This window comes from Anser brachyrhynchus (genome assembly GCF_964034855.1).
Source record: "Anser brachyrhynchus genome assembly, chromosome: 7".
Lineage (NCBI taxonomy): Eukaryota > Metazoa > Chordata > Aves > Anseriformes > Anatidae > Anser > Anser brachyrhynchus.
The window spans coordinates 22,503,612-22,516,388 of NC_137701.1; the positions used below are offsets into that span (position 1 = coordinate 22,503,612).

At 33.7% G+C, this 12,777-nt stretch overlaps 1 protein-coding gene across 2 annotated transcripts in view; it reads left to right on the top strand.

Moving 5' to 3' along the window:
- TTC21B (tetratricopeptide repeat domain 21B) overlaps window positions 1–12,777 on the top strand; it is a 35,194-nt gene that overhangs the window by 14,172 nt on the left and 8,245 nt on the right. For both annotated transcript variants that reach the window (XM_080601178.1, XM_080601179.1), the window contains 10 exons: window positions 171–328; window positions 1,631–1,855; window positions 2,606–2,844; window positions 3,129–3,201; window positions 4,221–4,331; window positions 5,800–5,938; window positions 7,758–7,864; window positions 10,068–10,256; window positions 11,016–11,126; window positions 12,191–12,272. In XM_080601178.1, the coding sequence (XP_080457304.1) occupies window positions 171–328; window positions 1,631–1,855; window positions 2,606–2,844; window positions 3,129–3,201; window positions 4,221–4,331; window positions 5,800–5,938; window positions 7,758–7,864; window positions 10,068–10,256; window positions 11,016–11,126; window positions 12,191–12,272 (1,434 nt within the window). The remainder of the gene's footprint in view (window positions 1–170; window positions 329–1,630; window positions 1,856–2,605; window positions 2,845–3,128; window positions 3,202–4,220; window positions 4,332–5,799; window positions 5,939–7,757; window positions 7,865–10,067; window positions 10,257–11,015; window positions 11,127–12,190; window positions 12,273–12,777) is intronic.

Here is a 12,777-nt window from a genome sequence, read left to right on the forward strand (position 1 = left end):
TCAGAGCCACAATCAGAAAAGAAAGTATCAGTACTTCATGCATACATTTATTCATTCAATGACTACAAGTATTAAAAAAAAAAGTTAGTAAATAGTGAATAAAGGTTGTGTATTTAACATCTGTATTTCATATCAGTTATGTTTTAACTTCCCCTTTTTCGACTTCCTAGGGGATATTGAAGCAGCCCATAACAATCTCCATTACTGTCTTGAAAGGAATCCTTCTTATGCAGATGCACACTTACTGATGGCCCAGGTATATTTGGCTCAAAACAATACTAAACTGTGTTCTCAATCCCTGGAACTCTGTCTGAGCTACAATTTTGAGGTAAGTTCGACAAAAGAATGAATCGATTTTATTCAATCATCTAAAGTTTCTTGTATGTTTTTGAATATAATCTTTTAAAATGAGACTTCTGTGACTACACGTTCAGTATTTAAATGTTTATATGAACACAGAATCTGAATATTTATCAAAGAAATGACTAAGGACAAGACTAATCCCTTATTACAACATACTGGAATTGCCTTAGAATACAACAAAAGGATAATTTTCTCTCAAATTCTTATACAAATATTAAAAAGAGATAAAGAGAAGGTTTAATTCCAGACAAACTTTGCAAAAGTCGCAAAAAGCCGACACAGAAGGGCTTGAAGAGTGGTTCAGTGTTTTTGGACTTACTACACTAATGTACAGTTGATAATGGAAAGTATGATCAGATGCATGAGGGCCTCAGAATGGGTCTGTAGTTACCTCTTGACAGTTCATGGTGCTTAAAGCACTGTTAAGTGTATAAGCATAGCTATATGCTGTGTTGTCTTCCACTAACATTACATTTTGTCTATCTTTTTTTGTCCATTTGGAAGCAAACTTGGTAAGTTAAGCATTGTAGTAGAATAAATAAATTTCACTGTATTGCAGCAGTCCTCATTGGTTTTATTTTTGGGGGCTAATATGTGATTTTCTGTTTTGCTGACATCAGTGGAATTTTCTGTGATTAACACTGAATTAAGAATACATTAAAAAGCATTTTCTAGGTCTGAGTTATGCTAAGTTTCTTGACAGAACTTAGCTGAAAAGTTAAACATGCTAACGCTTCCTTGCAAGCATGCTCCCATCTTGGTACCTCTTTCCAAAAGATGGAAGAAAGCTGAAGGTTAACTACGTAATTAGGAAAGACTGAAATTAGGAAATTTCCTTTGAGATCTCATTTTCATGTGAAGTCTGTTTTAAGAAGGTAGAGATTTGGCAGGTACAACTTATGCCAAATAATAATTCTATACTTTTTTAATTGACAGCTTAATGAATCGTGTATTCTAGTGTGGGAGGTGTTCAAAATCTATTAAAATTCAGTCTAGTTTCAAATAATGCTGTCAACTTCTTTCTGTCCCAAAGTCTCATGTGATGAAATAAGTTTTTTAATTACAAAAAACCATGAAACTATCTCATTACTGTTTTGCATGTTCTTTGACAACTGTAATGTTTTATTAAGTACATTATTGAAGCATATATGTGGAGGAAAGAAGTAACAGAGACTAATATTTAAAAACAAACTTCTTCCAGGGAGTTTGAATACCACACATAAAGTGAAATCTGGAAACTCCTTTCATTTTATAATTATTTTTTCAGGTGAGAGAACATCCTGTTTATTACTTAATTAAGGCCCAAACCCAAAAGAAGATGGGTGAATTATCAGAAGCTATTAAGACCTTACAGATGGCAAGGAATTTGCCTGGAATGAGAAAACATACAGCTTCCTCCAAGACCAAAGCAAAAAGAATTGAAATCGATGCAAGTGATCGTGTGTCTGTCTTCCTAGAATTAGTAGAAGCACATTGTTTGAATGGAGAACTGGTAAGATCACAAATATACCCCAGAACGAGTTTCCTTTTCCCATTAGCAGAAATCTTATGCTCATTAGCTTAGCATAGAAAACCATCACTCCTGCCAGCTGGATTTGCTCTGTAAAACTTCAAAGATGTGATATCTGCCTTGACATCTTTAATATGTAAAATTGTACAGAAAAAAAAAAATTGTACGTGCTCAATTCTTGCTCTGCAGAACCTGTTTAATTTTGAGGAGTGGATACTATCAATACTCACTTGCAGGCATGTAGGTTCTTGTTATGTTGTCAGAATGCTATTAGAAATATTTTTGGATCATGTCCTTACCTTTGTGTAGCAGCATATTTACTACCAGCTGCATCTGAATATGCAATAGGATCCTACGTATGTCTGAGAATATAACATAATGCATAGAATAATGTAGCTGAAAGGCACCTCCAGAGGTCATCCTGCTCAAAACAGGACCAGTTACAGCACGGTGCTCAAGGTGATTTTTGGTCATATCCATGTATATATGCAACATCAATGTTACTTTCTCTACCGATTTTTTTCTGGTAATTCATATCACAAATTCACATAATAAGGGGGGTAATAACATCAAAAATCTTTTAGCAAAAGAAATGGAAACTGTGGTTTGTGTTGCTTTTTAGTTTTTGTTTTTTATATAATGGCCTCAGACTCAGACATTCATTTGCTTATGGTGTCTTTATCTTTGGATGTTCAACAAGAAATACATTAATTCTATTTGGTTTATTTGCAGCACGAAGCTGCTATAGTACTGCAAGATGCCATTAATGAATTTTCTGGAACTCCTGAGGAAGTGAGAGTTATGATTTCAAATGCAGATTTGGCAGTTGCTCAAGGAGATGTTGAACAAGCCTTGACTGTGCTCCGAAATATCACACCTGAACAGCCTTACTTTGTACAAGCTAAGATAAAAATGGCAGACACTTATCTTCACTACAGGAGAGATAAGAAGTTATATGCTGGCTGCTATAGGTAAAGTTTTGTGTTGTGTGTATATATGATTTTCCTAGGTGTATATAATGGTAGCATCATGAGCTCCTTTTTTCCCTTTTTACTAAACAAGTCAGAAAGGTGCAGTGACATAACGAATTACTGTTGTAACATTAAAACAGTAATTGGACTTCCTACTTTGGAAAGATATCTCAGTTTTTTATTTTAAAAATAAAAATAATATAATATTGTCATGCACTGTTTGTTGTTTGAATACCAATATTGACTTGTTAAATATTGAGCAAAGTTCTGTCTTCTCATTCCAGAGACCTAGTAGATAAACTTCCAAGTGCTCATACTCTGCTTCTTCTTGGTGATGCATACATGAATATTCAAGAGGTATGAGCTTGCTAGAAATGAATAAGTGATTGAGTCATTTGTTGGCTTTGGCAAGTTGAGGCAATGTAGCATGCTGACTCTTACTCATTTGTAGTTAGCAAGCAAAGCGCTTAGGGATGTAAAAAAAAAAAAAAAAAAAAAAAAAAAAATTACTCATTACAAATGTAACTGTTCTAAATTCAAATTAAAAGCTATTGAAAAGGCATTTCTCCTAGTAATCTTTGGGTGGAAATTCAAGGAGAGAATTTTTTCTTGAAGAATAGTCACCCATCAGGTAAACAGAAATCTGAAATGAGAGCTAAATTTAATTTTGAAAAAAGTTGGTGATATTTAGCATAGTTCTGAAGCTTAGAATATTTCTAAATAAGTTCTTACATAGAAAGCTTTTATTTAAAAGTCTTAAAGTACTGAATTCTGAAATATATATTTCCAAAATCCTTTGCTTTCTTGATGAACTGGAAATCTTATTCACTCTTTATAAACCAAGCAGTGTAGTCAGGTGGACATAAAAATTTGAAGGATACAAAATTTAAAAATTTAAATTGATATTTTGAGAGAACAGATTGGGTTAGGACATAACTAATTGGATGACTAGCTTAGGGAACTGTAGGTGATTAACAATTGTTTTCTTAATAAAGATTTACAAAGCAAAATGGAATTTGTATGCTATACAAGGTGGAGGAGAAATGGATTATCTTCTCTGATACTAAATTCACTTGTGCTTTACATTAACTTAATTAGTATATGCAGCAGCGGAGAAATCTCAGAGGAGAAAGTCTGAAATTAATTCAAACTCTTTTGTCAGATCCTTTCCATATTCAGCTTTAACATGGACATGCATATTTAAATAGGTTTTATAGTTGGAGCAATCACACAGTGACCATTCTTCTCTCAGAATTATTGTAGTTTATGAACCAGTAGTATGGGTGCTTGTTCTTAAAATTACTATCAGATTTTTTCTTCACACACGTCTCATCTCAGTCGTTGACTTCGGTGTTTTTTATCTTTCACTATTGAAGCCTGATGAAGCCATAGAAGTCTATGAGCAGGCCTTGAAGAAAAATCCAAAAGATCCAGCTTTAGCAAGCAAAATTGGAAAAGCCCTAACCAAAACTCATAACTATTCAAAGGTAATCTATAAATATTCTATCAAACTAATTAAGTGTTGAGTTCATTATTGTCAACATGTGGGCTTTGCCAGCTTTTTCTTCTACTCAACTTAAGAACAAAACAACTTTTAATTTTATAGCAATAAACAGACTTGTTACCCTGAAAGTAAGTTTGCAATGTAATATGTATCTGGCCAAAGTCACAGATATTGGAGGGTGTAAACCTGATGAATTGTAGTTCTGGTGATGTGCAGTTGGTATGGTCTTGGGCCTGCACTCAGAGCCATGGTTAGATACTTCTACATTGGCCTAGCTTTGGCTTACTGTTGGAAAACTAGAAGACCATTTTTGGAAAAGCTTGTTACGTTTTATGTTTGTAGTGTTAAGAATACTTGCTTGCGTTTGTTCAGGTCATAGTTATGATCAGTTCAGCATGATTCCTGTCTTGTGCATGATACTCCAGATCTGTGTGGAATAATCTAATGTACTGTGATTAAAGGTTGAACTAGATGATCTTAAAGGTCTTTTCCAACCTAAATGCTTCTATAATTCTGTGAATTCCTGGAGTTGTTTTGGGGGAAAAGAAACCTGTATTGTGATAGGTGTTTTATAGACTCCAATTTCTTTGTTTTGCTTTAAAGCTTGGACTACATTGTCTTTAGTATGTTTAACCCCATACAGATAACATGTCTTGTGCGTTTTAAAACATCTTTTATTTCAAAACAATAAAAGATAATAAAACACTTCAATGTTGTTCTGGAAATGTAACATTTCAACATAATTCCAGTCTGGATTTTTTTCTAACTAAAGCTAAGTCCCAATTCAAGACTATTTGAGTTGTACTGTGAAGTACTATTTTTAATAATTACTGAATAATAATTTTATAATAATTTTAATAATCATTAAAATATTAAAATAATGATAATAATTACTAAATAAGCTGATACAGAAGATAATGTTTTTCTAGATTAAATATTTCTTTTCATTAATATTTGTCTCTTTTTATTCTCTCTTTTTAAACATAGAAGACTCCTTTCTCTTAGGTTGTTATTAGTTGGTATTTTTAAATGTCCCGTGACTTCTTACTTCATATTTTTCAGGTAGACTTGGAGAAAATTTTTGTCCTTTGTATATAGTAAAACAGAACTCTTAACTCCAGTCTAACTCGGATTATATAACTTCAGCAGTTAATGAAAATGTAATTTAATTGGCAGGGAACCAGATGAAGATAGTACGTGATAAAATGGTTTTAATGCATATTTAGCAAAATGTGGGCTCTGGTTATTTTACTTCTCTTAATTTTTGGAAGTCCAAACCTACAACTAAATGACATCCTTTTAATGCGGTCTTTATTAGAAAATGACTTCGTTTGTCAAGGAGCAAAGAAAGTAGAGAAGGCTCTAAGCAGTGTGTGATTAAAAATCTTAAGTAGTAAGGTTTTTAAGAGTTGTCTTTAAATAATTCTCAGATTTTTGTTTGTTCCTTTTAGGCAATCAGTTACTATGAGGCTGCCTTGAGAAGTGGTCAACAGAACTTCCTTTGCTATGATTTGGCTGAGCTTTTAATGAAGCTGAAGCAGTATGAAAAGGCAGAAATAGTACTTCAGCAAGCTTTAGATCATGAGCCTGGTATGAATATCCTTGATTTACAGCAAAACATAAAATTACTGCTGTTATTTGTAGTTCCTGTGTGTCTGCAGGGAATAAACAAGTTCTAGATCAGTGTTCTTTTGAACTGTAAAGCACAGGGAACTATTAAATGATAAATACGCCCTAAAATAAGCTTCACATTTATTTAAAGATGTTTTTGCTAAGTTTTTTTAAACTTTGAACATCTGTGATGGATAAAGAAGTCCAGGAATTACAATAGCAGAGCTCTATACAGGCAAGATTCTTACTTTTCTTTGCTAACAGAAGTTCTGATCTGAATTGATGAAGTATAGATGAGTCGTTCCTGTGCTTAGGGGATGGTTAAGTGGAAAATGGTATCCTTCAGGGCAGAGAGACACAACTGCTTGCAGATGTCTCTTAGGATCCCCTTTTATATGTCAGGAATGTGTACTCACAAAGTTAACTCACGCGTTTTTTCTTCTGCTAAAAGCCTATCAAGACATTTAGTGTGAGCTGTTGAGTACTTCTTAATGGAATCTCTTTTGCAGTGGCTTAATTATAATACTTGTTAACTTTTTTGGCTACCTGGATAGAAAAACAGAGTTAGTATTATCCTTCTGTAAGCTTTTCTTATGCCAGTAACTCTTTTCATTTTACTAATCTCTCAGGATGTTCTTTATTCTCAAAAAAAAAAAAAAAAGGATTTAATGTTTTTTTCCTTACTTAAGCATTTGAGGATCTGACTAACTTAATCATGCTCAAAACAGTTTAATCTTTTAGTGTGAAAAGATTAAATGAGTATTAAATAGTTTGCCCCGTTTACCTTAAAATCTTCTCTTCCATCTTACAACAAAGCAAAAAGTACATAAGCTGCTATAATTTTTGTATGTCTTTGATATACTGCTTTTTTCCTTTCTGGAGAATGTGTGTATATCGTTAGCTGAGTTAACGCAACTTAATGAATAGTTTAATATCTTTGATTAGAAATGCTAAAATAGATTTTGTGAAAGAAAAATAAAATATAGGAAGTGTTAGGGAGGGAATGATCTTACATAGTTGGCTACATTCTAGTCCCTGACTTAGAAGTCTGTCACAATTACAGGACTTAGACAGTTTGCTGATAGAGCAATACACTTACATTAAAAAAAAAGGCAATAACAATAAATCCACATGGGTTTTAGTGGCTTTTATGTTTTAATATGGAACTGTGCCCGAGATGCTGCTTTGTCAATAGGTTAAAATGAACTCTAACTGGGGAGAGCTAGTCTTATTCTAATACTACCTTACATGTGTATTTTTAATCATTATGTGAAAGTAGCTTGCTTTTTAAATAGATATTAAAATTTTTAGTTAAAATAACTGGTTGTATTCATGTCTATCTCTTTTAGCCTAGCAAAAGAAAGGTAGTTTTGAGGGCTGATGAGAAATTTCATGAAAATCCTGTGCTTTTTTGTACACTGACACAGAATCAGTTTGGATATTTTTACTGCCTTTGAGAATGCTTTATATAAGAAGTACAAAGAATGGCTGTATTTGTTGTCCACTTAAAAGCTACTCTATTTCTGAAAATGCAAATAGACTAAACAGCCATGTGTCTTGTATTCTTTTTACATCTTTAAGCATCTTGGCCTTACAATCTACAAACAGAATGGGCTTTGATGTTTACTACTCCTATTGCCTACTAACTCTGCACACTGAGTCAAATCACAATCATAAATACCTAAAAGTCAAACTGTGAAGTTTTGACTTAAGTTCTTGCCTGGAATATGTAGAGAACTTCGACTTTCACAGAATTAATTCTTGAAAGAATCATGTTTGTTTAATACAATTCTTACAGTTAATGAATTGTCTTCTATGATGGAAGATGGACGTTACCAGGTTCTTCTGGCAAAAATTTACAGCAAAATGGAGAAGACTGATGAAACAATAGCTTCATTACAACAGGTAAAGGGAGAAAACCCCATGAAAGCTTGCAATATCTTCATTTTTATCCCTTGTTTCACTTCTAACTTGGTTCCTAACCGTATCTTTGTGAATGAGAAAAATGGATACATGGTAGTGATAAACCGCCTGTGACTGGTGTGAAACAAAGAGCAAAAGTCATTAGAAAGTCTAAGGTTTTTGTGAGCAGTGTCGTCTGAATTTTGGATCAGGCTTCTGGGTACTACTGGAAGCCTGCATTCGTACTATGTATTCATTTGTGTGTGGAACATAGTTTTTCACACATTTTGCTAAAACTGTGGGGGCAGGTAGGTTACCTATCCTTAGCTCAGCACTGAACACCATTCATGAAACAACCTAGGATAGCTTTCAATGGCTACACGTCACTTTCTTGTAACCTTTGTGTTTTTAATAGCTATGATAAGCTCTGGTAATTCTAGAGTTGAGTATTACCCCTCAATGAGGCTTGAAAGAGCAAAGCTGGAAGCTAGAGATGATTTAATTCACGTTGAAGATGTATTCTCACAAATCTTGAGTAAGAGGTTGAATCTCTCTCTACGTTCTTCTCTTCCATTACACCTCCAGTCTGGTACAGAAACAGGAAGCCCTTGGTAGTGTCTTTTGAAAAGCAAGTAAAGTGAATTATACAGACAAATTAGATAATTGTACGTAAGTAAATAGTAATACCAGTATGATTTTACTAATCTGTTCTTAAACCCTTTTTCTTCCCTTATTTTCTTCCTTATAATGCACTCTTTCTTTCTCAAAGCTGTCATTTTTCCATTCTTCAGTAAAACTTCCCCCAAAGTAATTTAACTCTTGCTCTTTTGTTTATGTATTTGAGGCTTCTTTACCATATGGCACTTCTAGCTGCTGTTTTTTCTGCTGTTTTTATTATTGCCCTTAAAAATATCCTTTGTACCCATTTTACCCCTTTCTTCCATATTCATTTACACAAAAACACTTGTATTCTGATGGTTTCAGTAGAACTAACTGCTCAGTCTTGTTATTGCCTGTTGTTAAACAGCTTTCTTCCCTTGCATTTTCAGAGTGATGTTAGGAGTTCCTTGTGAATTCTACTGTGTTTAGATCCCCTTCCTGGTTGGGCAAAATGGTAGAGGGAAGAAGCAGTGCAGTACAGTTCTCTCCAGTTTATCAACTTTTAAATGAGCGAAGCAGCTTTTCTGAGACTTGATTTAAATATTAAGATAGTTATAAAACTTCTTGAGCAGAAAGAGGGAGTCTCTTGTGTGGTAACTGGAGCGAGTAAAGGTTGAAATCAAAGAAAATTGATCAGGTATAATCACCAAGAGGACAGAAAAGGAAATAGCTTTGCCCAATGTTCTTTTGTGACATCTGCTATTAAGAGAGCTCTGTCTCCTATTTTCTGCTACAGTTTTCTTAATCATTCTAAATGAAGAATCTCAGAAAAATAAAATATGAAGTTTGCTTGAATTTTTGCTGACTTTTCTGTACTTAATGAGTTAAGTACATAGACTTTCTGAATTTGGGCTTTTGAAGTTTTGTTTGTATGCCATATCAGAAGCTTAATTTTAGAAAAAGACATGTAACACATGAATTGAATTCTTCTCATGTCGCAAGGCAGCTTGGAGACAAAAAGTTGTTAACAGGATAACATGGAGATAGAGAAGTTGTTCTAAGCAAGGCTACAATGCTTGTGTGCAAAAGCATTGCTTTTATGCTTAATAATGCAGCTTTGTTCAATGGTGGCCTTCATCATTTTTGTGGTTACTGCTTCATTAGCAATTATAAATTGGAACATAACCATTTAAATTGGGGAAGAAGTTAATTATAAAAGCAATGCACAGACATGGGGAAAAATTAGACCAATAAAAATGTTTCATCTTAATTCAAATCAGTGTATTTGATATAAATATTCCTTAGATGTAGTATTAAATTAACATAAAATTACCACCCTAGTGTTTAACATCGTCAACAAGATGGAATCCCAATGTATTTCTTCTAAAATACTCAACTGTACGCCGATCTAAACCACTTACAAATCTTACCACTAGGTTGCTTTGCAGCGTTCTTAATATGAATTTGGGGGAGGCAAGGCATCTGAGGGAGTTGTGTGCGTGTGCATGCTTTTTAAAATGTAATTACATTATTTTAAAATAGCTTATCATATTGATTCCTTTGAAAAATGTTTACTGGTCATTTCTTATTCTTTTCCCCACACTAGGCTCGGGAATTGCAAGCCAGAATACTTAAACGGGCTCAGATAGAACAGCCAGATGTGGTTCCTGCACAGAAACAGTTAGCAGCTCAAATTTGTGCTGAGATTGCAAAGCATTGTACAGCCCAGCGAAACTATGAAAAAGCAATTAAATTTTACAAAGAAGCACTTGTTCACTGTGAAACCGATAAAAAGGTCAGTTCTCCCTCTGACAGTTTTGCATTGTTTTCATATCTAGCTATGCATTTTCATATTAACCACAGTGCAGCAGTATATTTGCAGTTGTTTTTGCTTTATAATGAAACCCTCAAAACTCTGTGTACATATTTGTGTTCTCTGCTTTGAACTTTCTCCCTTTCCTCCTAATTGCATAGGATAAAATAGTTGCATGTATTGCCAATTTCTGTCTATTTACATAAAATCCCAAATCATGTAGTGGTTTGTATTAGTCTATATGGTGAGTCTGTCATCATGCACAAGAAGCTGTATGTGAGACTCTGTAAAGTGTTGCAGAGTAATAACAAATGCAATTAAGAAAACTGTTTCTGCTGGAATTTGTTTATATTCCAAAAGTAATCAGTGAATGTTAATGAGATATTTGCTTCTGTCAATGACATTGTAACTACTTGTATGTACATTTTTAAGAGAATTATTCTTACTGAAATATTTTAGTCTTCAGAGTAATACTATCTTGTACTTAATACTAATAACATCTGTCTTCAGTATACCTCTGGAATATCTGTCTGAAGAAAAGTTTTATCTGTTCTGTAGGTGAGGGAATCGAAGTTAATTTAGTTATTTGACCAAGAGTCAACAGGAAACAGTGGAGAAGGCTCTGCCTTTGGAAGCGAATTGTACCTCAGGCTCCAAAATCTCTGAGGTTTAATACTCATAGAACTGAACCAGCTTTCTTTAATCTTTGAATCACATGTGCTTATATGTTTTAATATACAGGCAATGTTGGAACTTGCACGTTTGTATCTGGCACAAGATGATACTGATGCCTGTCAACATCAGTGTTCCTTGTTGCTGAAGAACGACCAAGATAATGAAGCAGCAACGATGGTAATGTACCATTATACTAATTATGTATCGAAGTTTTTTTTTGAGGTCTTTGTGTCTACAATGTGATGGATTCATAAAATGTCTACAGCATCAAATTTCAGAAACATCAAAAAAATCTATTGCAACAAAACGTTTTTTTCTGTTTGTGCTGGATACTGATTCAATATTAAGTTTCTATCAATCTTATCACTTTATCTCAATGCAAAATGCACGCTTAATAGTATCAGTGGAGAGTGGTAGTTGTCAGATTGACTATGATGTGGCTTAATTCATGATATATTAAATTATCTAATGGTCAGGGAAGAAGTTGAATTTCCAGCACATCAATATTAAAGCAAACATCTAAAAAACCTGCCAGAAGGTAAGAACTGTGAACTTAAGGTGTTTTTATGTCCTTTTTGAATCCTGGTTAATAGCATTCCTATCTAACCTTTTTTAATCAACGGATTCTCTATACATGGTCTGTATACTTTCGGCTTATAAAACAGCTTAATAGACTGAGCAGCTTTCACTTTAACACATAAGGAGCGAAATGATTTTGGAATGGGAATAACTTATTCTGTCACATCAGGTAACAACTGGAATTTATTCTAGTATGGCTCAAGAATGCGGGTAAAAGCACTCTGAATACATTTTGTTCAATTTACTCTTCATTAGCTATCTCTCAGCAGAAAGAAACTGAAATGAACTCTTGACTTTATTTGCGCTATGATCTTTCTTTTTCTCTAACTTGTAAGTTATTTGCTTTCCTATATGCTTAATATGAATTTCTGGGAAATAAAAATAAGGATGAAAGTATGTGAGTGAAAACAAAATATTTTTGAGAGGTATGTCAAAATGTTTTTTGTTTGTTCTTTCTACCTTAAGTGAGACATTGAGATGTGAGTCTGTACCTGCTCATTATCGTCCTGTGTCTGTGTAAGGTGTTTATTCCCCAAAGATTGAGGGGTGGGGATGGGAACCGGCACCGTACTTCTTGTGAAATTCCTGCAGCACTTTATAGCTTCAGCTCCCATTATAAAACAGAATCTGTTTTGTTTTCTCTAAATATGTCAATACTGTAGATGATGGCCGACCTCATGTTCAGGAAGCAAGACTATGAACAAGCTGTCTTTCATTTCCAGCAGCTCCTAGAACGCAAGCCAGGTGAATATTCAGTAGTGATATTTTCAATTCTTCGACACATAGTTCTAATGAGATACAGGCACAAATCTGAAAAAAAGAAAAAAAAACAAACTCATATGTTTAAAAAGAAATATGCTATTTAAAATGTAATGGATATTAAAAACTACCACTGTGTTTTTCTATTAATTTACATTGCTGCAGTGTGATCGTTTACCTCCAGCTAAATACAACTAGTGTTATTTACTTGGAACTGTAAAGTACTTTGTGCGATTGATATTTTAAAATAAAAACACATGTCTAGGATTTTATTTCTAGGTTAGTAGAAATTTTCTAGGTTAATAAAGAAAACAGCAGACAGGTATAAGGTTTTCAGTGGTTTGCAAATTATGACCAGAGATAGAGGTATTAAAATAATATAATGAATATAAAGCTTCGTAGTGGACTTTGAAAGAAGTTATAAGTACAGCAAATGTTTTTGAGTGTTCTTGAAAGTGAAGTACAGTTACACTCTTCTTTATGCAGTTTT